The sequence below is a fragment of the Rana temporaria genome, chromosome 6 (genome assembly GCF_905171775.1).
Source record: "Rana temporaria chromosome 6, aRanTem1.1, whole genome shotgun sequence".
NCBI classification, from domain to species: Eukaryota; Metazoa; Chordata; class Amphibia; order Anura; family Ranidae; genus Rana; species Rana temporaria.
This window is the reverse complement of record NC_053494.1, coordinates 57,839,512-57,864,069: the sequence shown is the minus strand read 5'-3', so window position 1 is coordinate 57,864,069 and position 24,558 is coordinate 57,839,512. Positions and strand designations below refer to the sequence as shown.

The following is a 24,558-nucleotide window of genomic DNA, read 5'->3' as shown; positions in this document are numbered from 1 at the left end:
ACTTCATGACTTCAGTGAACATCAAAGATGCTTACTTGAATGTCCCTATCTTTCTAGTGCATCAGCAGTTTATACGCATTGCTGTGGGGCCCCTACACTACCAGTTTGTGGCCTTGCCTTTCGATCTTCACTTTGCATCTTTGGTGTTCAATAAAGTGTTGGCTCCAGTGTTAGCCCTGTTGCATTTCCATGGCATCACAATTGTCAGATAATTAGATGACCTGTTGGTGGAACAATCAGTGAGGTCTCTGTTGGACAAAGTATACCTGTCAAGATGCTAGAGGTTTGTATGGATCTGGAACCCTTTAGAAATCGTTGCCAGAACAGGCTTAGTGCTTTAAGCATCAGGGTCTGGTTCTAGAAACATCCCAGGCCAGAGTCTTTCTTCCCCAGAAGATGCACCAGACTTCCCAGTGTCAGGTTTGAACTCTTCAGTCCAGAAGCCATCCAACTCTCCACGTCTGCATGAAAGTCAGGTCGATGATATCTTCCTTCAAGGCAGTCCCCTTTGCCCAATTGCAACCTAGACATCTGCAACACAACATTATGTTGTCTAAAAATGTAGTCTTTTCTTTATCGTTACATCACGGGACACAGAGCGGCATTCATTACTATATGGGTTATATGGAGTACCTTCAGGTGTTGACACTGGCAATCTCAAACAGGAAATGCCCCTCCCTATATAACCCCCTCCCATAGGAGGAGTACCTCAGTTTTTACGCCAGTGTCTTAGGTGTTGGTCATGGTTTAGCTTGCCTCCGCATCCTTGGGATTAGGTGAGCTAACCGGTTCTGTCCAAAGGCCTCAGCGCTAAAGTGGTCAGTAACCGGACCCCAAACCCTTGGGGTATAGCCCATAATGCTTTTCTTTTTAGAGAGCTGGACCCTGGGCCCAGGACTTAGAAACCTTTGGGTGCCTAATGTTTTCTGTTGCCAGAGTGCTATATGGGCCCAGGACAGTGGATCCTTCATAGGAACCCAGGGCCTGAAGGTCTAGACATCCCCACGGAGATGGGGGAAGATTGGGCCTCTTGCTTGGCAAAGTCCTGCGGCATGGAGCAGGTAAGTGAGGGGAAAACTTGCGGAACTTGGTTCTTAGCAGGTTTTTTCTGGGGGGTCACAGGGGACATGCCTAAAGTTATGCGCTGCATCTGGCAAACTAGTCACATATCTTAATGATAGGATGGCTCTATGTGTATTTTTTCCCCATAAGAAGTGACCTCCCTTGTAGTGTTGGAAAAGCATTGAGTGGGGCCTGTGTAATATAAAGTGTATGTGTGTGTCAGAGAGCTATGCTTACCTGCAAGCCTCCAGGCGATGCTCCATCAGTCTTCCTCCTCAGAGCCTGCAAGCAGGCAGAACGCTGACCTCCTCGTGGTTCCAGCTGGAGCAGAGAGGCTCCCTTCCCCCCAACCCCCCCCCCCTATCGGCGGGCGCGCGCGCGTTCACGTGTTATAGGCGCAATTCGCGCCGTTTAGCTGAGAGGGGAAGGGCGGGTCAGTGGTTTATGGAAGGGGCGGCCCTTCCTTTTTCGTTCCAAACAGCTCATTCAATACATTGGAACTGGGGAGGAAAGACCAGAGCGGCAGCACGGGGCGCCGAGGACACACAGTGGCCAGAAAGAATATTGCAGTCTTCAGAAGACTGTTTTCAAGCCTAGAAATAGGCTGTTTCTTTTCCATCTCATAGTTTTTTCTTGCAATACTACTCAGGGGGACAGAATGCTTTTTCTTTCCTGGATTTGAAAAAAAAAAAAAAGGTCATCTAGGGAAGAGGAAGCATTTTTTTGTCCCCCAAACAGGTGTTTGGGCAATTAACTTTTATAGTTCCAAGTACCAATAAGTGGCAGGTGTACCTCGGTATTGTACCATGGCATCCGGGTCAGAGGGTACAAGAGGTGGGGATTCCCCCAGAGAGTCTGAGGTCTCAGACAAAGCTATGCCGCTGCTTTCCCCAAAGGGAGCCTTGGGGCCATCGGGATCTGGGGCTGGAGCTGGCGCGGGTCAGTCCAACCCTAAGATGGTCACGGACGAGGTATTACTCACCTCTTTAAGAGAGATGGAGAAAAGAATGGGAAAAATGATAGCCACAGCTATGCGGGGCAGTAAACGGAGTAGATCTCCGTCGCCCGAGTGTGAACCCTCAGAAGAGGAGGTCCTTTCCTCAGGGGAATTGGACGACCTCTTGGACAAGGACCAAGTAGGTTCAGGGATCGAAGATCTGGATACAGAGGAGTCTGGAGCAGTCTCCCAAGGGGAGAGCTGGTGGATTCAAGCCTTAACGGACTTGGTCCATAATGCATTCAACTTGCCAGTACCAGATCTCCAGGTATCGACGGTTTCAGCTTTGGGCTCACTGAGGGCGCCTCAAAGCAATGCAGTGTTTCCGATCCACCCTCTATTAGAGGGAGTTTTGTTCCAAGATTGGAACAAGCCAGATAAAATCTTCTTACCACCTAAAATATTCTCTGCCCTATATCCTATGGAAGATAAATTTTCCAAGAGATGGGCTACTCCTGCAGTGGACGCAGCCATCTCATGTGTTAACAAGCCGTTAACATGCCCTGTAGAAAACATACAGGTATTCAAGGATCCAGTTGATAAACGCTTGGAAGCACTACTTAAGAACTCCTTCACTACTGCAGGGGCAGTAGTACAGCCAGCTGTGGCTGCGATTGGGGTTGCTCAAGCGTTATCGGATCAAATTAAGCAGATGCTTAAACTTATTCCTGCCCAGCAGGCAGAAGAATTTTCGGATGTCCCTAAGGCCATATGTTTTACGGTAGACGCAATTAATGTTTCTGTCCAGCAAGCGTCACGTTTATCGTTATCCCTTATCCATATGAGAAGACTCTTATGGTTAAAAAGCTGGGAGGCCGAGCCCCCATGCAAGAAGCTCCTGGTAGGGTTCCCCTTCCATGGAGGACGACTCTTCGGAGAAGACCTAGATAAATACATTCAGACCATTTCAAACGGCAAAAGTACTCTCTTGCCAACTAAGAAGAAATTTCAGGGGCCTGCGTTTAAACGACAGTACTCCCCTGGGCAGGGGCCCTCTAATGCCAAACAGTATCGACGGCCTCCTGCGAAAGCAAACTTCGGCTTCAACAGCAGGTCTCAAGGACAGGCTGCTAGAGGCAGAAAGCAGTGGTTTCGCAAACCAGCAAAACCAGCCCCCAAGCCAACCTTATGAAGGGGCGCCCCCACCCACGAAGGTGGGGGGAAGGCTGCGACTCTTTTCAGAGGTTTGGGAAGCCAGCATTCCCGACGAGTGGGTACGGTCTTCCGTGGCCACGGGCTACAAATTAGATTTCCTAAAGTTTCCTCCTCCTCATTTCCAGGAGTCGAGGATTCCAAACGATCCGGAGAAAGGAGCCGCATTAATGTCGGCATTAAATCATCTACTTTCCCAGGAAGTAATAGTAGAGGTACCAGTCCTGGAACAGGGGCTAGGTTTCTACTCCAACCTATTCATCATCCCGAAGTCCAATGGAGATGTCAGGCCAATTTTGGACCTAAAGATGGTAAATGCATACCTAAAGATCCGCTCATTTCGGATGGAATCCGTGCGGTCAGCAGCTGCCACACTCCAAAAGGACGACTTCATGGCGTCCATAGACATAAAGGATGCCTACCTTCATGTTCCAATTTATCAGCCACATCAAAGATATCTACGCTTCATGGTGGCCTCGCGTCACTTCCAATTCGTGGCGCTTCCCTTCGGGTTGGCTACGGCCCCCCGGGTGTTCACGAAGGTCCTAGCTCCAATCCTGGCCAAACTAAGGATCCAGGGGGTCACGATCCTAGCATACCTGGACGACCTCCTAGTCATAGATCACTCGTCTCCCGGCTTGGAGCGAGCAGTGGCCCTCACGGTCCAATACCTCGAGAAGTTCGGCTGGGTCCTAAATCGAGAAAAGTCAGCTTTCCTGCCCACAAGGCAGTTGGAATATCTCGGCATGAGATTAGACACAAAACAACAAAGAGTGTTTCTACCTCTGAGGAAGGTCAAAGCCATCAAGGAATTAATCCTACTGGTTCTAAGCAAGAAGGAACCGACTATTCGCCTATGTATGAGGTTACTAGGCAAGATGGTGGCCACATTCGAGGCGGTACCATACGCCCAGAGTCACACTCGCATCCTGCAGGCAGCCATCCTGTCAGCATGGAGCAGAAGGCCACAGGCCTTGGATATCCCGTTGCCGCTCTCATCAAGAGTCCGACAAAGTCTGTGTTGGTGGTTAGACCCTCAGAATCTACTGAAAGGGAGATCTTTCAGCCCAGTGGCTTGGAAGATAGTGACCACAGACGCCAGCCTGACAGGCTGGGGAGCAATTTTGGATGGTTGCACTCGCCAAGGTACTTGGGCAAAGCTAGAGAAGCAATTACCCATCAACATCTTGGAGCTCAGAGCTGCTCGACTAGCCCTCAGGGCTTGGACGTCAAAATTGCAGGGGTTCCCGGTGAGAATTCAATCAGACAATGCCACGGCCGTGGCATACATAAATCACCAAGGGGGAACCAGGAGTCAAGCCGCTTAGAGAGAGGTGAGCTTGATTCTCCTATGGGCAGAGGCTCATGTGCCCTGCATATCGGCAATATTCATTCCCGGAGTGGACAACTTTCAGGCGGACTTCTTAAGCCGCCAGACTCTATTGCCGGGGGAATGGTCTCTGCATCCACAAATCTTTCAAGCACTCTGCCAAAGATGGGGAGTGCCGGACGTGGATATCATGGCATCGAGACTCAACAAGAAGCTAGACAGGTTCATATCCCGCTCAAGGGATCCGATGGCCTGCGGAACCGATGCGCTGGTTTGCCCTTGGCATCAGTTCAAACTTCTTTATGCTTTTCCCCCGCTCCAGTTACTACCCCGCCTGCTGCGCAGGATCAGGGTGGAGCACATACCAGTCATTCTGGTAGCTCCAGCATGGCCCAGAAGGGCATGGTACTCACTAATCCTAAAGATGGTAGTAGGAGACCCTTGGACTCTTCCTCTACGGCCAGACCTGCTATCGCAAGGTCCGATCCTCCACCCTGCCTTACGGCATCTAAATTTGACGGCCTGGAAGCTGAATCCCTGATTCTCAGGGGTAGAGGTCTGTCTCAGAAGGTAATCTCTACCCTAATCAGAGCCAGGAAACCGGTCTCTAGGGTGATTTATTACAGGGTCTGGAAGGCCTATGTAGGCTGGTGTGAGTCCAAGCTATGGCTTTCTCGCAAGTTTACCATCGAGAGAGTTTTAAGTTTTCTCCAGCTAGGAGTGGATAAGGGATTGGCATTAAGCACAATCAAAGGACAGATTTCAGCTCTGTCAGTGTGGTTTCAGCGGCCGCTGGCCACCCACTCGCTGGTTAAGACCTTCCTTCAAGGGGTCTTACGTATTAAACCTCCAGTTAAATCCCCACTTTGTCCGTGGGATTTAAATCTTGTTCTGTCAAGTTTGCAGAAACAACCGTTTGAGCCGTTGGCTGAAATTCCTTTGGTTTTACTGACAAGGAAGTTAGTATTTTTGGTCGCCATAGTTTCCGCAAGAAGAGTATCGGAACTGGCGGCCTTATCCTGTAAGGAACCATATCTTATTTTTCATAAGGACAAGGTCGTTCTCCGCCCTCATCCTTCCTTCCTACCGAAGGTTATATCCAGTTTTCATCTAAACCAGGATTTGGTATTACCATCCTTCTTCCCTAAACCTACTTCCAGAAAGGAAGGGTTGCTGCATACCTTGGATATTGTCAGGGCCATGAAGGCCTATCTTAAAGCTACAGAGAAGATCCAGAAAACGGATGTGTTGTTCATTTTACCGGATGGGCCCAAGAAAGGGCAGGCAGCTGCAAAGTCCACCATCTCTAGGTGGATTAAGCAGTTAATCACTCAGGCCTACGGCTTGAAGGGGTTGCCTCCTCCAGTATCATTAAAGGCTCATTCTACTAGGGCCATGGGCGCCTCCTGGGCAGCACACCACCAGATCTCTATGGCTCAAGTTTGCAAGGCGGCAACCTGGTCTTCTGTCCACACGTTTACAAAATTCTACCAGTTGGACGTAAGAAGGAATTCTGATACAGCCTTTGGGCAGGCAGTGCTGCAGGCTGCAGTTTGAGACCCTCGGATTCCGGGGGCTCCTCTTTTTTTGAGTTAAATTTAAAATTTAAGATTATTTTTTCTCAACTAAGTTGGATTTATTATGATTTGAGTATTTCTCTAAATTAAATCCTTTTGTCTTGGAGATGTTCTCCCTCCCCTCATTGTAAGCATTGCTTTGGGACATCCCATATAGTAATGAATGCCGCTCTGTGTCCCGTGATGTAACGATAAAGAAAAAGAGATTTTTAATACAGCTTACCTGTAAAATCTTTTTCTTGGAGTACATCACGGGACACAGAGCTCCCACCCCTCTTATGGGGACCATTTTGGGAGGCATACTGCTTGCTACAAAACTGAGGTACTCCTCCTATGGGAGGGGGTTATATAGGGAGGGGCATTTCCTGTTTGAGATTGCCAGTGTCAACACCTGAAGGTACTCCATATAACCCATATAGTAATGAATGCCGCTCTGTGTCCCGTGATGTACTCCAAGAAAAAGATTTTACAGGTAAGCTGTATTAAAAATCTCTTTATCTCTGACTTGGAGGCCCAGAAATCCAGCTCTGGAGTCCCAAATCCTTTCATCCCATCTTTTAGAAGATTCTCTTGATAGAAGCAGGGCCTTTTCTGGGCAGAACGTAGAATTTCAGCCTTGTTAGCCTAATACATTCCAGGCTGAGACAATTGGCATGCAGATTTTTTTTAGCTGGTAGCGCCTGTATTATGAGGTGCTCTGGGATCTGTGTCACAGGTGTAGGATGCCAGATGCATCCTCAAGGTTCAACAAGCTAAACAGATGACTATTTAGGTATAAGGATTTCATGGTTGAAGCAGTAGATGCTCTAGTGACTCTGTGGGATCAGTACACCCTGATCAATGTATGTCCTCCCCTGAAAAATATTTCTCAGCTGCACTGCAGGTTCAAAATGGAGAGCTCCAGGGAGCTGAGAGAACCGAGCCAGCTCGGTTCTCAGTGCAGAGGCGCCGGGGGACAGATACAGCGGCCACCTAGGTAGGTATGATTCTGAAAAAAAAAAACGCACTTCTCTTTTAAATGTATGCAAGACAGATCCCTGGTGTCAGCAGGGAGTCCCTCAGTGAATATAGATGATTCGGAAATCCAGCTTTGCTAAATTTTTAGGGCAGACCCTACTTAAATATGTGGCTTTCTACAGCAGTAATGTACTGTGAACCAGCCCCCTCCAAAATGTCAAAGAGGGAGCCTATATTTTTTTTCCAGCATAACAATATTGCCTTTCGAATATAAAAGAGTACAAGAGTAAGGAGTGTCCTCTGCACCCTAAGAGGTGCCAGCTCCTTCACAAGACCCAATGGATAAACTGAAATAATCATTGGGATCAGAAGGGCCATAATCTCATGAAGATCCTGAGTAACCCCCCTGCCAAAATAAGTGCCAGAGAACGTGTTCATAATCGGCAGGGGAAGATGGGCAGCGCCAACACACCGGGGAGCATGAGTTCTATATACTGGTCAAACTGAAGGGGGTATAGCAGATTTTGTGTAATAATTTATATTGAATGAGTTGATCCCTGGCCAACACCAGGTATTTAAAGGGGTAATCCCACATTTCATCCCAGTCCCCCCTTAAAAGTTGGGAATTACAGATATCCACTGTTCTTTGCATCACTCAAGAGCTTTCAGCAAATGATTCCTTATTCACTTCAGATAAGGTTTTACCTAATGCTTCAGAACACAAAAATTGTTCCAAACAGGAGGCCTCAGTTTCTATGGTGACCTCACCAAACTGTAACACAAATGCATGACGTAATTGTAAATCGCGGAAAAAGTTTTCCCGCCTGGACTATATGGTCTGTATACCCTTGATTTGTTAATTGATGTTACATACCACTTTAATGAAGCCTGAGTTAAAACAAAAGCGATTGCTAACATTAGCAAATAATGGATGGTAATGACAATACCATATGCATTATGACTTTGAATGGATACTAATAAAGGTGTGAGGTGTGATAAAATTCAAACATTCATTTGTTAACATACAAGTCTTGCTTTTCAAACTTCACTTATTTTATATATGACCCTAGTGTATTCAAATTCCTTATATAGAATTAATTATTTGTCCATATTTTTTATTTTATTTTTTTCAAGCTTTTGAATATGCAGAATCATGAGCTTCCAAATTTGAACATTAAGTTTGTGTGTGGACAGTGTTGGAGAAATGGCCAAGTCATTGAAGCAGACAAAAACAGAAAATATTGTAGCGCAAAGGCAAGACACACGTAAGTACAGAATATAAAGTAATTTAATCTGTTTAGCTAAATAGCAAATATTGGGCTGCATACTGCTTTTTTTTTTTTTATAACTTTTTTCAATACATATTTAAATATTTAATAAATGTTTTAAAAGATGGACAAAGGACCGCCAGGTTGTGTTAGCAATGTCCAATGAGCGGAGTAGTGGAAGAATTGCTAAGAAGTGGATATCTATCAGACCTTGCCCTATGAGAAAGCCATTGCCAGCTCAGTTTGAGGTAATATTCAAATCTTATTGTACTGAATATTTCTTGAGATTCTTTTTTTTTTTTTAAAAGGCATGTTTTGTTAGGTAGAAAACACAACTTTGTTATATTCAGATTTAGTGGTTTACAGTACCTTGAAATTTTCCACATTTTGTCCACAAATGTCAATCTCTAGATGTGCAAAGCTGGTAGAGACATACCCAAAAAGACTTGCAGCTGTAATTGCAGTGAAAGGTGGTTCCACAAAGTATTGACTCAGGAGGGCTCAATAGAAATGCACGCCACACTTTTCAGATATTTTGTAAAATATTTTGAAAACCATTTATAATTTTCCACTTTGTGTTGGTCTATCACATAAAATCTCAATAAAATACATTTACATTTTTGGTTGTAACCACCAAAAGAAAGCTATATTTGTGGGAATAAAAAGGACACCAATTTTGTTTGGGAGCCACGTTGCACGACCGCGCAATTGTCAGTTAAAACGACGCAGTACCGAATCGCAAAAAGGGGCAAGGACCTTAACCTGCATATTGGTCCGGGTCTTCAGTGGTTAAAGTCAGCAGCTACAAATACTGCAGCTGCGGACTTTTAAAATAACGACACTTACCTGTCCAGGGTGCCCATGATGTCGGCACCCGAATCCAATCTCTTTTTCGGGTCTCTCGGATGCTTCGGTAAGGGAATCAGGAAGTGAAGCCTTGCGACTTCACTTCCTGGTTCCCTACTGCGCATGCGCAACTCGCGCTGTGCATTCTCACTGGTCCCCTGCTGTCTTCTGGGACCTGCATGTCTCCCAGAAGACAGTGGGAGGTGGACGGGAAGTGGCGTGGATACCCGCGGGTGGCTCGGGTATCTATGCCCAGATGTATTACACAGGTATCTGCTCCCACCTCTCCCTGAAAGGTGTAAAAATGTCACACCGGAGCGGGGAGGGTTCTGAAAAGCTGAAGTTCAATTTTTGGGTGCAACTCCGCTTTAAGTAAGAAAGTAATTCAAAACATGTATACATAACCAAGCAAGTTATTATCTTCTGTAAATAGAGGATAATTTAGGGGTCCATTAATAAAGCAAAAGCCATTCCATGACGAGGCAGCTACTAAAAAAAAATGGATGCTTTGCATTTATACAGCACGGTGGTAATTTACAAATGTGCATTATGCACCATTAACTTTGGCAGCCCAAATCTAGAAGAGTGCAATAAAAACAAGTACCGTATATACTTGAGTATAAGCCGAGTTTTTCAGCATATTTTTGGGTGCTGAAAATGCCCCCCTTGCTTATACACCTTTTTGCGCCTGATCTCCCGGACTTTGGGGACCTGGTACTGGCGGGCCGTAGGTCCCCTGGACCCCAAACTTGGCACACATATAGCCCAACTCTTCTACAAGTATGCAAAATTTGTTGTCCGGTGGACCTACGGCCGGGGAGCACCGATTTTTCAAAGTTGGCCAACCCTTTCATAGACTCCCATGTTAAATGGTAATTTGTCTGGTAACTTTGGCACACATGTAGCCACAGTTCTCCTCTACAAGTGTGCAAAGTTTGCTGTCTGGGGGACCTACGGCCAGGGAACACAGATTTTTCAAAGCCGGGCACCCCTTCTATATACTCCCACGTTAAACGTAAGTTTAGTCATGGACACAGTGAGGCACAGTGAAGCACGGGCACAGTGAGGCATGCAGATAGACACCCTAGGCTTATACTCAAGTCAATACGTTTTCCCATTTTTTTTGTGGTAAAATTAGGTGCATCAGCTTATATTCGAGTCAGCTTATACTAGAGTATATACGGTAAGTGTAAATCAAGGCGGCAGCAGAGACTGATGTTTCTGTTTCTTTATACCGCAGCCTGCATTTTGTGAACGGGACGCAAAATGCAAGCTGTGATAAAGAGCAACCCTGCATAGTATAACAGAAAACATAGATACCTCTTTTTTGTTATAAATGAACTCCTTAATGTTTTTTTTGGGTGGGGGGGGGGGGGGACTTTTTCCTCTACACTGCTGACACTCACACTGCTGACTGATAGTTGAGTATTGACACTGAAATATAAGGCATAATATTTATAAGACTTATGTAGCTTAAAGTAGTTGAAAAATAGATAGGGTGCAGTGGGCTTCCTAGTATGTGTTAAAGCAATAACAAATCTTTCACATTTTGTACTAAGATGAGAACTTATAAATGCTATAAATATTTGTAAATAATTTATGTAAAAGTGACCTGTATTTTTAATTTAAGGTAGTGTTTATTGTATAAATACTATTTAAAAAATAATTAAATAAATATATTGTATTTTCTGCAGCTGTGTAATCATATAACGAATGGCAGAAAATGCCAGTTTATAGGAAATTGTGCCTTTGCTCACAGCCAGGAGGAAAAAGAAATATGGACATATATGAAGGATTTAGGAAGTAAGTAAAATATAAATAAAGCATACATTGCCACTTCTTTTTGTACTTTGTGTTAATGTCTTTTTTCACATTTTGTCCCATTTCTGTAGTATTTTCTAACTACAAAACTCCAGATTGCATTGTTCATAACTGTAATAGTTGTGGAACAGTGAATGTGGGACAGTTCTCTCCTTGCACTGCCAAGTCAGGCTTGTTGAAAAATGCAATGTAAATGAAATACAAAATGTTCAAATACAGTACCCAGAAACATATAACGGACACTAGTTTGTACTGATCTGACGTTTGTAAACTTCAATCAGTTGCTATGGGTTAGCGCTTTACTCCTTGAATTGTTTATTGAACAAGCCGTATGATTATAGGGGAGTTTGTAATGTTCATAAGCTGGGGGTCTGGTTAGTGGGGGCTAACATTAATACACTGTTAGTGTAAGAACTGGCTGGTAAACTCTGTATACTAGAGGGGCCGACTCACTGCTGGCATAGATACTGGGAAGTGCGTTTGTGGCTGGGGGCAAGTTAAAGTGAAAGGATGAATGTATGTTATGGGGATGGGATTTCATTTGGTAGCACTTACGCTAAAAACAGTTGAGCACTGGAGGCACAACTACTTAATACTATATAGGATGTACACTACCTGTGGTGTTCCCTCTAGCAGTGGGACAGTATAGTCCTTCTAAATGTATTTACAGTGAGAGAAATAATTATTTGATCCCCTGTTGATTTTGTATGTTTGCTCACTGACAAAGAAATGATCAGGATATAATTTTAGTGGTAGGTTTATTTTAACAGTGAGAGACCGAATAACAGCAAAAATATCCACGAAAAAGCATTTCTAAAAAGTAATAAATGTATTTGCATTGTAATGAGTACAATAAGTATTTGATCTCCTATCAATAAGCAAGATTTCTGGCTCCCAGGTGTATTCTATACAGGTAACCAGCTGAGATTAGAAGCACTCGCTCAAGACCCGGTTCACACAGGGGCGACCTGTCAGGCGACTTAACAGCCTGACAAGTCACGCTCCATTCTGTACAATGGAACCGTTCTAATAGGAGTGACTCAAGGCGCGCCGACTTAGAAAAAGGTCCCTGTACTACTTTGGGACGACTCCAGAGTGGCTTGCCTTGACTTCTATACAGAAGTAATTTTGAAAGCCGCGCTGAAGTTGCGCTGTACGGGGCGGCTTCAGAGTTGGGTGACTTTGAAGCCTCCCCTGTGTGAACCGGCACTAAAGGGAGTGCTCCTAATCTCGGCTTGTTACCTGTATAAAAGATGCCTGTCCAAAGAAGTAATCCATCAGATTCCAATCTCTCCACCATGGCCAAGACCAAATAGCTAGAGCTATCCAAGGATGTCAGGGACAACATTGTAGACCCACACAAGGTTGGAATGGGCTACAAGACCATCACCAAGCATCTTAGTGAGAGGGTGACAGTTGGTGCGATTTTTCGCAAATTGAAGAAGCACAAAATAATTGTCAATCTCTTGCAGTCTGGGCTTCATGCAAGATCTCACCTTGTGGAGTTTCAATGATCATGAGAACGGTGAGGAATCGGCCCAGAACTACACGGGAGAACCTTTCAATGATCTCAAGGCAGCTGGGACCATTAGTCACCAGGAAAACAATTGGTAACACACTAGGCCGTGAAGGACTGAAATCCTGCAGCGCTTGCAAGTAAGCACGTGTACAGCCCGTCTGAAGTTTTCTAATGAACATCTGAATGATTCAGAGGAGAACTGGGTGAAAGTGTTGTGGTCAGATGAGACCAAAATCAAGCTTTTTGGCATCATCTCAATTCGCCATGTTTGGAGGAGGACCCCAAGAACACCGTCAAACATAGAAGTGGAAACATTATGCTCTGGGGGTGTTTTTTGGCTAAGGGGACAGGACAACTTCACCATATCAAAGGGACAATGGACGGGGCCATGTACCATCAAATCTTGGGTAAGAACCTCCTTCTCTTAGCCAGGCTATTGAAAATGGGTCATGGATGGCTATTCCAGCATAACAATGACCCAAAACCCATGGCCAAGGCAACAAAGGAGTGGCTCAAAAGAAGCACATTAGGTCCTGGAGTGGCCTAGCCAGTCTCCAGACCTTAATCCTATAAAAATATGTGGAGGGAGCTGAAGGTTCGAGGTACCAAACGTCTGCCTCGAAAAATTAATGACTTGGAGAGGATCTGCAAAGAGGAGTGGGACAAAATCCCTCCTGAGATTTGTGCAAACCTAGTGGCCAACTACAAGAAACGTCTGATCTCTCTGATTGCCAACAAGGGTTTTGCCACCAAGTCATATTTAGCGAAAGGGTCAAATACTTATTTCACTCATTAAAAAGCAAATCAATTTATAACTTTTTTGAATTTGCTTTTCTGGATGTTTTTGTTATTCTATCTCTCACTGATATAATAAACCTACCGTTAAAATTATAGACTGACAATTTTTTTGTCAGTGGGCAAATGTACAAAATTAGGAGGGGGTCAAATACTTGTTTCCCCTCTCTGTACATTATAACCTTAATGGAGCTTTAAACACAGATAATCTAGTTTATAAAGTAAACTAGTTTCTAGTAATCCAGTTTATAAAGTGAATTAAAACACATGTCCAGTAGAAATTTCTTATTTCTCATCCATTGAGGCACCAAGAAAGTCTTAAACCTTCTTGTTAAAGTGCTGCCTGCAGCATAGGTATAGGGGTACAGGGGGGAGAAAACAAAAGAGAGAGAGAGCCTCCAATGGTGCAGTATGAAACTACAGGGGAACGTTTATTTAAGGGTAAATATGCTCTTACATAAAAGTTTAACAAGTGCAAAATAAAATGAACAGCGGCGTTCTCAACGCCTCCTCACGTCACTCCTGGTGTACGTCTGCCCACGGCCAATCCCTACGCGTTACGACACTGTCCCCAGATGAAGACACGTTTTAAACTTTTATGTAAGAGCATATTTACCCTTAAATAAACATTCCCCTGTACTTTGATATTGCACCATTGGAGGCTCTCTCTCTCTCTCTTTTGTTTTCTCCCCCCTGTACCCCTATACCGGGGGGCCTAATAGGGATTGGTCGAGGAGATTTTATAAAGATATGAGCCTGGAATAAGCCTGAGAGGTACCAGTGGAAGTGTGGATGGTGTGGAACTCGTTTTTATATGGAGGTGAAGTGCTCTATGATTATCCTTGATGCTCAGTATATCTATTAATAAGGTGAGAGTTCTGTGAGACCAGACACGCTTGTGATCAAGTTATTCATTACTATTTTCAAGATCTGTGGATATTACAATCTAAAAGACGAGAAATTACAAACATGTCATACAACAAATGACTTCCTATGACATGTTGTTTGATGTAATACTCACAATGCCCAAGACTCCATAGTTCACAACCAGCAGCACATAATATGCTTGTGGTGGGCAGGCACTCAGATGGAGAGATAATGAATAGAAAGACGGGTCTCAGGGAATTGAGCAGGGAACCAGAATCATGCACACTGGGACCAAATGGCATCTCAGAAGGGGAAAAGCAAACTATTCTATAAGTATATTGGTAGTGAACATAATATAAAATGTAAATATATATAATGTAGCCATATTATGATTCCATATGTACACATATCCAGATAAAAGGTCCCAATTAGATTTTGGATGTTAGCCTCTGACTTATGGTTTATTGGGTGGGCCAGATAATGGTCAACTGGAGCCTGCCTGGAAATCCCTAATAAAAAAAGGGGAAAGTATGAATTGGATTTACATAGGGTCATTATATCTGTATACCAGGTCCCTGCAATAGTGTTATACCAGCAGATGCCAGTGTAAGATATGTAACTACATACCTTAAAGTGGATGTAAACCCAAAAAAATTATTTTTTATTTTTGATGTCACAATGTAGAGAATACGATTTCCTATCATCTGTGCCCAGTCTTGCCACACAGAGTTAATCCAGAGCTGAGCAATCCTCTTTTTATTGTTCAGTGGAATAAAACGGACTTTCCTCTAAAAAGCAAAGTCCGTTCCGCCTCCATGCTTTGAGTGACAGGATATTTACATATCTCGTGCACTAGCCTGCAGACCATGCACAGTTTCTGTAAACAGTGCACAAATCACCCCCCCTCCCCTCTCCTCTCCTAATATGCCAGAATTGTCTGCTTGTCCTGTGTTTTGATTAAATGTTTACAAAACATGAGGTGAGACAAAGTTCAATGTCATGATGAAATGCTCCAGTGAACAGCCATCAGAATATACATAGACAAGTGATTAGGGGAGATAGTCCGAGCGTGAGTGATCTTCTAATTATTGTTATATTGCAGTGTGTGTGTGTCTGAGGTCACCTGATCACATATGCAAAATTCCTATATTACCAGGATGTGTTGTGTGGGGGAGGGTGGATTTCTCACTTTTTATACTTACACCCAGGCTGAATGAACTTAGGGCTGGTTCACATTAATGAGCTGTACGAGATCGCAAGTGATTCGCACCGCACTGCTGTTCAGATCACGTGCGATGTCTGTGCGATGCGATTTTAGCCATACAAATTGTATGGCTGAAATTGCATCTCATTTGGAACAAACTCGCACAGGACCCTTTTTTTGGTCCACACCAGAATTTCACACCTATGCGATCCGATTCATGTCCTAACTGTCAGTTCGCAGTGCGATATGCGAGCTGAAATGGGGGTGTCATTACCATTGTCTTACACTCCCCAGCATATGGCAGTGTGAACTGTCGTGCGAGTCGGGTGCGATGTGGGAAGCCGCAGTGGATTTGCAGGGTTCCCGAATCGCACCAGTGTGAACCGAGCCTTGGTGGGAGCAGTCAGGTGACATTTGTAGGCTGCATGCTTTGAGGCTTGGTTCACACTGGTGCGATTCGGGAACCCTGCAAATCCACTGCGGGTTCCCACATCGCACCCGACTCGCACGACAGTTCACACTGCCATATGCTGGGGAGTGTAATACAATGGTAATGACGCCCCCATTTCAGCTCGCATATCGCACTGCGAACTGACAGGACATGAATCGGATCGCATAGGTGTGATGCGTGTTTGGTCCGAATGTGATGCGATTTCAGCTATACAGTTTGTATGGCTGAAATCGCATCGCACAGACATCACATGTGATCTGAACAGCAGTGCGATGCGAATCACAGGAATGCGTAGGGTACAGAGGTGGGTAGTACATGCAGGATGGTGTCAGGATAGTGGACAGTGTCAGATAAATTTTTTTTATTTCACAATTTAATATTTTTTGTTCCCAAAAGGTTTTTTTGGGACCAGTGGATTTTTTTCTTTTTATACATTTTTACAATAACATTTTTTTTTTCTTTTTACAATTTATTTTTGTACTTGATGGGAGGGTGGGGTTTTGTTTTTTAAATATATTTTTTCACAATGCTTTTTGGAAAGGGGTTGGGGCAGTGGTTGGTGTCAGTGGGGTAGTGAGCGGTGTCAGTGGGCGATGTCGGTGGGGTAGTGGGCGGTGTCAGTGGGGTAGTGGACGGTGTCAGTGGGGTTGTGGACAGTGGGGTAGTGGACAGTGGGGTAGTGGATGGTGTCAGTGGGGTAGTGGACAGTGGGGTAGTGGACAGTGGGGTAGTGGACGGTGGGGTAGTGGACGGTGACAGTGGGGTAGTGGACGGTGACAGTGGGGTAGTGGACAGTGGGGTAGTGGACGTTGTCAGTGGGGTAGTGGACAGTGGGGTAGTGGACGGTGACAGTGGGGTAGTGGACGTTGTCAGTGGGGTAGTGGACGGTGACAGTGGGGTAGTGGACGGTGACAGTGGGGTAGTGGACGGTGGGGTAGTGGACGTTGTCAGTGGGGTAGTGGACGTTGTCAGTGGGGTAGTGGACGGTGGGATAGTGGACGGTGGGGTAGTGGACAGGGGGTTCTGGACCATCTTGGTATGGGGGGGTGGTTGTGGTGTCTGATTTATTTTTATTTTTTTACAATTTCATTTTTTTATCAGCCCTGTGGGGGTGTTGGTGACATGTCAGGGGTCTAAACAGAGACCCCTGACATCTCCCATATGAGACAGAGAAAGGGACAGAGGACATTCATTCCCCAGTCCTTTTCTCTGCATTGAAGATGAATGGAAGGAAGACAGCGTCTCCCTTCCATTCATAAACTGAGTAGAGTAACACACAGGTTACTCTGCACAGTTTTCACAGGACACACAGCGCTCGGTAACGAACGCTCTGTGTCCCGTTTCCGCTCTCCATCCTGACAGAGCCCCCCCCCCTCGCAGCCCGCGGGAGAGGAGAGAGAAGCCGGCGATGGCTGCGGGGGATGGAGCTGGACACACGGAGCAGGACGAGGGGGGGGCGGAGGTGAAGACACGGCGCGGGGGGGGCGGACAAACGGAGCAGGACGAGGGGGGGGGCGGAGGTGAAGACACGGCGCGGGGGGGCGGACAAACGGAGCAGGATGAGGAGCGGTGGGGGGATAACATCGGGGGTGGAGAAGAACAAGAAGACACTCGGGGATGATCGCTGCGACGGGGACAGCTGTGAGCACCGATCCCCCTGCATGACTTATTAGATGAAAGCCGCGGGAGGGAGGAGGAGAAGCAGATGATAAAAAGCCATGCAGGGTGTCGGTGCTCACAGCTGTCCCGTCGCAGCGATCATCCCCGACTGTCAAGGGACATCAACGTGTGCTGACAGGGGGCCGTGACCGCGCTCTACTATACCCAGAACGCGCTCTTCCTGTGTTGTGCGCACTCTGGCCAAGGGGAGTGTAGAGGTGGGCGGGAGTCTGCTGACATCATGACTCCGCCCACCGAGCGCCGAACAACAGACCTGCCCACCAAATCTGGACTTTGCGGGGGTTTAAACAGCAAAATGGGGGACATTTGACAGGTAAGGATACATGCAGGAGGCATGTACATCCTTATAGATCAGCACCATGGCAGTAGTTTAGAATTGTTGAGAGTGGGTTTACATCCTCTTTAAGGACCAGTTCACACCAGATGCAGTTCTGTGCGCTTTTTTTCTGCACTAAAAATGCATGCACACTGTTTTCCATTTATTCCAATGACTATAGTTCACACCATGCAGTCAGTTTCGGTGCAGAAACTGACTGGAAACTAACTGCATGGTGTGAACTAGAGCCATTGGAATACATGGAAAACACTGCATGCATTTTGTGCAGAAAAAAAAGCATGCAGAACTGAACTGTAAATTTCAATAGCCAGATTCATATAGACCAGCTTAATGTTGAGGCGGCGTAGCGTATCGCATATACGCTACGCCGCCGTAAGTCAGAGAGGCAAGTGCTGTATTCACAAAGCACTTGCCTCCTAAGTTACGGCGGCGTAGCGTAAATGGGCCGGCCTAAGCGCGCCTAATTCAAATGTGGAACAGGGGGGCATGTTTTATGTTAATGACTGGTGACCCGACGTGATTGACGTTTTTTACGACCGGCGCATGCGCCGTTCGTGAAAGAATCCCAGTGCGCATGTGTCGGATAGAATGCCTAAGCTACGTCGAACACTGCCTACGACGTGACGTAACTTACGCACAGCCCTATTCGCGTACGACTTGCGCAAACAACGTAAAAAGATAGGCCTGTTCCGACGTCCATACCTTGCATGGGCTGCGCCACCTAGGGAGCAGCTTTATCTTTACGCCTGCGTATCTCTTACGTAAACAGCGTAACTAATTGCGACGGGCGCACGTACGTTTGTGAATCGGCGTATCTTGCTCATTTGCATATTCTACGCTGAAATTGACGGAAGCCTCACCTAGCGGCCAGCGTGAATATGCACCCTAAGATACGACGGCGTAGGAGACTTACGCCGCTTGTATCTTAGCCAAATTTAAGCGTATCTGGTTTCCAGAATACGCTTAAATTTACGACGGCGTAGATTCAGAGTTACGACGACGTATCTACTGATACGCCGACGTAACTGTCTCTGAATCTGGCTACAAATCTCAATGTGATTGCAAAATTGCATATGGGGCTCTGAAACAGCCTAGTGATCTCAGTACTGAAAAAACAGCACGTCTTGTACATTCTAGGAATATAGAAAATAAACAAATGAATCAGTATCGTTTGTTTAGTGGTAATACATGGAACATATATAGTGCACCCGGGATAGAAGGAAGATGGCAGTTTTGCAATCATATTGGGATTTGGAATTTGGCATTTGCACAGAGCAGCCCGGACCCTCCTCTTCTCGGGTCCCTCTTCGACTCTCCTGGTCCCCTCCCTCCTGTTGAGTGCCCCCACAGCAAGCAACTTGCAATGGGGGCACCTGAGATAAGTCACAGCTCCGTGTCCATACAGACACATAGTCATGACCTGATTGGTCACAGCGACCACATGGTATCAGGGCTAATCACAGCACCCTGTACCAAGTGTTAGTAGTAACCAATCACAGTTGTAAGCAAGGTTTCATGAATAAAACCTTTGAACAGTTAAGAATTTAGAGTCAGTGACCTGAAACAATTATAGAGATAACATTTCTGACTTTCATTCGCTGTGTGTAATTCTACAGATCTAAGCAGAGAAAAAGCAGTGGTTTTCCTAAAGCAGTTGCAGATTTTTCTATTACACTGTTATGAACACAGGTTAGATTCATTTATACTGTACTGCAGAGTTGTGGTAAAGTAGCCAATATGTTGTCTGTGCGCTCATGTTACAAGTTTCTGAGTAAGTTCTGTCCAATTGCTTAGCCACATTAAGAGTGTATTCACACTTCATTCTTCTGAATAGAACCATCATATTTTTGTGTGATTTGTTAAACCTTTCCTAGCATTTTTGTTTATGCCTTTAGCATGAAAGTGTACAGTAACCCATGTAACCCTTGTTCTGAAAAACAAAAATAATAGGAAGCTTCTGCCTACTTTTTGCCTGGTCCTATTTGACTTAAAAATGCAATACATGTAAATGTGATTATGTCTTTTTTTTTTTGGTTAGTTCAAGATATGGATCAACTGTATGAGAAATTGAACAGTAAAAAGATTGAGAGAGGAAATGAAATGTTCAATCAAGCCAATAAACAAGTTCACTTGCCCACTGACTATGCAGAAACCACGGTAGGTATTGTTGGAAGATAGACATAAAAGGCATTGAGACAGATCTGTAAGAGAAAGCATAAACAGTCAGAAATCAAAGCATTTAAATACTTGAACTTATATTCTCAAGACTTGCAGGTGTGTGTGTGTGTGTGTGTTTGTATGTGTGTATATATATATATATATATATATATATATATATATATATATATATATATATATATATATATATATATATATATATTGTGTGTGTGTGTGTGTGTGTGTGCACATGTATATATATATAATATTAGTGCTGTCAGTTAAACGCGCTATTAACGGCGTTAACGCAAACCCACGTTAATGCCGTCAATTTTTTTATCGCGCGATTAACGAGGCGGCGTTCGGGGGTTATACCGGGATGATGCCTGCAGCCGCAGGCATCATCCCGGTACTGTTGTTTAGAGCGGGCGATCGGCTATCCAAACATAACAACCGATGCGGCTAAAAGCCGCTCGGTTGTTATGCCGGAGGAGCGGGAGGGGACATCCCCCCCCTCCCGCCGCTCTGACCGGGCCTCCCGTCCCACCGGGATACCCGATCCTCCATCCGGCGCCTTCTGTGTCCAGGCGGAGACTGACACTAAGCCGTAAGCGGCTTTGATTCAGTCTCCGCATTGAAACCACGGAAGCGACGTCATGACGTCACTTCCGGGTTTCTCGGCTGCCAATGGCGCCGGATTTAAAAAAGTACACAGTATTCAGAATCGCCGTTTTCGGCGATCTGAATACTTTGAAGTGCAAAGGAGGGATCGGAGGTCTTTTAGACCCCCGATCCCTCCATAAAGAGTACCTGTCACCACCTATTGCTGTCACAAGGGATGTTTACATTCCTTGTGACAGCAATAAAAGTGATCAAAATGTAAAAAAATTAAAAAAACACAATTTAATATTATAAAAAAATAAATAAGAAAAAAAAAAAAAAAAATTTAAAGGGTGAACCTCCTTAATGGCGCGATTAATCGTGAGTTAACTATGACATTAATGCGATTAATCGCGATTAAAAATTTTAATCGCTTGACAGCACTAATACTTTATATATATATATATATATATATATAAAGTATCTCAGAAAAGTGAGTACACCCCTAACATTTTTGTTAATATTTTATTATATCTTTTCATGTGAAAACACTGAAGAAATTACACTTGCTATGGTGTAAAGTAGTGAGTGTACAGCAGTGTAAAATTTCTGTCCCCTGAAAATAACTCAAAACACAGCTATTAATGTCTAAACCGCTGGCAACAAAAGTGAGTACACCCCTAAGTGAAAATTTCCAAATTGGGCCCAATTAGCCATTTTCCCTCCCCGGTGTCATGTGACTTGTTAGTGTTACAGGGTCTCAGGTGTGAATGGGGAGCAGATGTGTTAAATTTGGTATTATCACTCTCACTCATACTGGTCACCGGAGGTTCAACATGGCACCTCATGGCAAAGAACTCTCTGGGGATTTAAAAAAAAGAATTGTTGCTCTATAAGAAGATGGCCTAGGCTATAAGAAGATTGCCAAGACCCTGAAACTGAGCTGCAGCAAGGTGGCCAGGACCATACAGCAGTTTAACAGGTTCCACTCAGAACAGACCTCGCCATGGTCGACCAAAGAAGTTGAGTGCACATGCGCAGCGTCATATCCAGTGGTTGTTTTTTGTAAATAGACGTATGAGTGCTGCCAGTATTGCTGCAGAGGTTGAAGGGGTGGGGGGTCAACCTGTCAGTGCTTAGACCATACGCCGCACACTGCATCAAATTGGTCTGCATGGCGGCCATCCCAGAAGGAAGCCTCTTCTAAAGATGATGCACAAGAAAACCTGCAAACAGTTTGCTGAAGACAAGCAGACTAAGGACATGGATTACTTCAACCATGTCCTGTGGTCTGATGAGACCAAGATAAACTCATTTGGTTCAGATGGTGTCAAGCGTGTGTGGCAGCAGCTAGGTGAGGAGTACAAAGACAGATGTGGTGGTGGGAGTGTCATGGTCTGGGGCTGCATGAGTGCTGCCAGCACTGGGGAGCTACAGTTTATTGAGGGAACTATGAATGTCAACATGTACTGTGACATACTGAAGCAGAGCATGATTCCCTTCCTTTCGGAGACTGATTCCAACATGATAACAACCCCAAACACGCCTCCAAGACGACCACTGCCAAAGGTGATGAACTGGCCGAACATGTCTCCAGACCTAAACCCTATTGAGCATCCGTGGGGCATCCTCAAACAGAAGGTAGAGGAGCGCAAAGTCTCTAACATCCACCAACTCTGTGATGTCATCATGGAGGAGTGGAAGAGGATTCCAGTGGCAATCTGTAAAGCTCTGGTGAACTCCATGCCCAAGAGGGTTAAGGCAGTACTGGAAAATAATGGTGGCCACACAAAATATTGATACTTTGGGCACAATTTGAAATTTTTTCACTTGGGGTTGTACTCACTTTTTCCAGTGGATTAGACATTAATGGCTGTATGTTGAGTTATTTTGAGGGGACAGCAAATTTACACTGTTATACAAGCTGTACACTCACTACTTTACATTGTAGAAAAGTTTAATTTCTTCAGTGTTGTCGCATGAAAAGATATAATAAAATGTGTGTGTGTGTGTGTATATATATATATATATATATATATATATATATATATATATATACACACACACACACACAGTTGTGCTCATAAGTTTACATACCCTGGCAGAATTTATGATTTCTTGGCCATTTTTGAGAGAATATGAATAACACAAAAACGTTTCTTTCACTCATGGTTAGTGTTTGGCTGAAGCCATTTATTATCAATCAACTGTGTTTACTCTTTTTAAATCATAATCCCAACAGAAACTACCCAAATGATCCTGATCAAAAGTTTACATACCTCAGCTCTTAATACCGTATATTGCCCCCTTTAACTAGGGGCAATACACTGGAATGACAGCTTGAAGTTTTTTGTGGTATTTGTGGATGAGGCTCTTTATCTTCTCAGATGGTAAAGTTGCCCATTCCTCTTGGCAAAAAGCCTCCATTTCCTGTAAATTCTAGGGCTGTCTTGCATGAATTGCACATTTGAGATCTCCCCAGATTGGCTCAATGATATTGAGGTCAGGAGACTGAGATGGCCACTCCAGAACCTTCACTTTATTCTGCTGTAGCCAATGACAGGTCGACTTGGCCTTGTGTTTTGGATCATTATGTTGGAATGTCCAAGTACATCCCATGCACAGCTTCCTGGCTAATATATGCAAATGTTCCTCCAGTATTTTTTGATAACATACCGTATTTATCGGCGTATATCGCGCACTTTTTTGCCCTGAAATTCAGGGCAAAATCGTGGGTGCGCGATATACGCCGATACCCGCGCCGAGTTTGAACTACTGTGCCCCGGCATATACCGAGCGCAGTACACTCGTGTATAGTCGGGCAGGCTCGGCTCCTCTCGCAGTCACGTCCTGGACGTACAGGGGATCGAGCGGGGAGGACACCGCAGAAGGACGCCGGACCCGATGAGGAGGACACCACCGAAGCCGCAGACGGACGCCGGACCCGACGAGGCCGCCGATGGACGCTGCGCAAGACACCAAAACTGTAAGTACTAAAATGTTTTTTTTACAGGAATGCGGGTCCACTTTAGGGGTGCGCGCTATACGCCGGAGCGTGCAATACCCCGATAAATACAGTACCTCATTCATCTTGTCATCAATTTGACCAAATTTCCTGTGCCGTTGTAGCTCACACATCCCCAAAACATCAGCGATCCACCTCCATGTTTCACAGTAGGAATGGTGTACCTTTACATAGTTACATAGTTAGTCAGGTTGAAAAAAGACACAAGTCCATCCAGTTCAACCACAAAAAATAAAAAAACAAAATAAAAAACACAGTAAAATCCTATACACCCAACTCCATACCCACAGTTGATCCAGAGGAAGGCAAAAAACCCCAGCAGAGCATGATCCAATTTGCTACAGTAGGGGAAAAAATTCCTTCCTGATCCCCCGAGAGGCAATCGGATTTACCCTGGATCAACTTTACCTACAAATCTTAGTACTCAGTTATATTCTGTACATTTAGGAAATAATCCAGGCCTTTCTTAAAGCAATCTACTGAGCTGGCCAGAACCACCTCTGGAGGGAGTCTGTTCCACACTTTCACAGCTCTTACTGTGAAAAAACCTTTCCGTATTTGGAGGTGAAATCTCTTTTCCTCTAGACGTAAAGAGTGCCCCCTTGTCCTCAGTGTTGACCGTAAAGTGAATAACTCAACACCAAGTTCACTGTATGGACCTCTTATATATTTGTACATGTTGATCATATCCCCCCTTATTCTCCTCTTCTCAAGAGTGAATACATTCAGTTCCTCTAATCTTTCCTCATAGCTGAGCTCCTCCATGCCTCTTATCAGTTTGGTTGCCCTTCTCTGCACTTTCTCCAGTTCTCCGATGTCCTTTTTGAGAACTGGTGCCCAAAACTGAACTGCATATTCCAGATGAGGTCTTACTAATGATTTGTACAGGGGCAAAATTATATCTCTGTCTCTG

The 24,558-nt window shown here is 44.8% G+C and overlaps 1 protein-coding gene across 4 annotated transcripts in view; it reads left to right on the top strand.

Moving 5' to 3' along the window:
- The window catches only part of ZC3H7A (zinc finger CCCH-type containing 7A), a 94,311-nt gene that overhangs the window by 61,195 nt on the left and 8,558 nt on the right, over positions 1–24,558 (top strand). For all 4 annotated transcript variants that reach the window (XM_040356866.1, XM_040356863.1, XM_040356865.1 and 1 more), the window contains exons 18-21: positions 8,210–8,340; positions 8,468–8,591; positions 10,884–10,992; positions 19,902–20,020. In XM_040356866.1, coding sequence (XP_040212800.1) covers positions 8,210–8,340; positions 8,468–8,591; positions 10,884–10,992; positions 19,902–20,020 — 483 coding nt within the window. The remainder of the gene's footprint in view (positions 1–8,209; positions 8,341–8,467; positions 8,592–10,883; positions 10,993–19,901; positions 20,021–24,558) is intronic.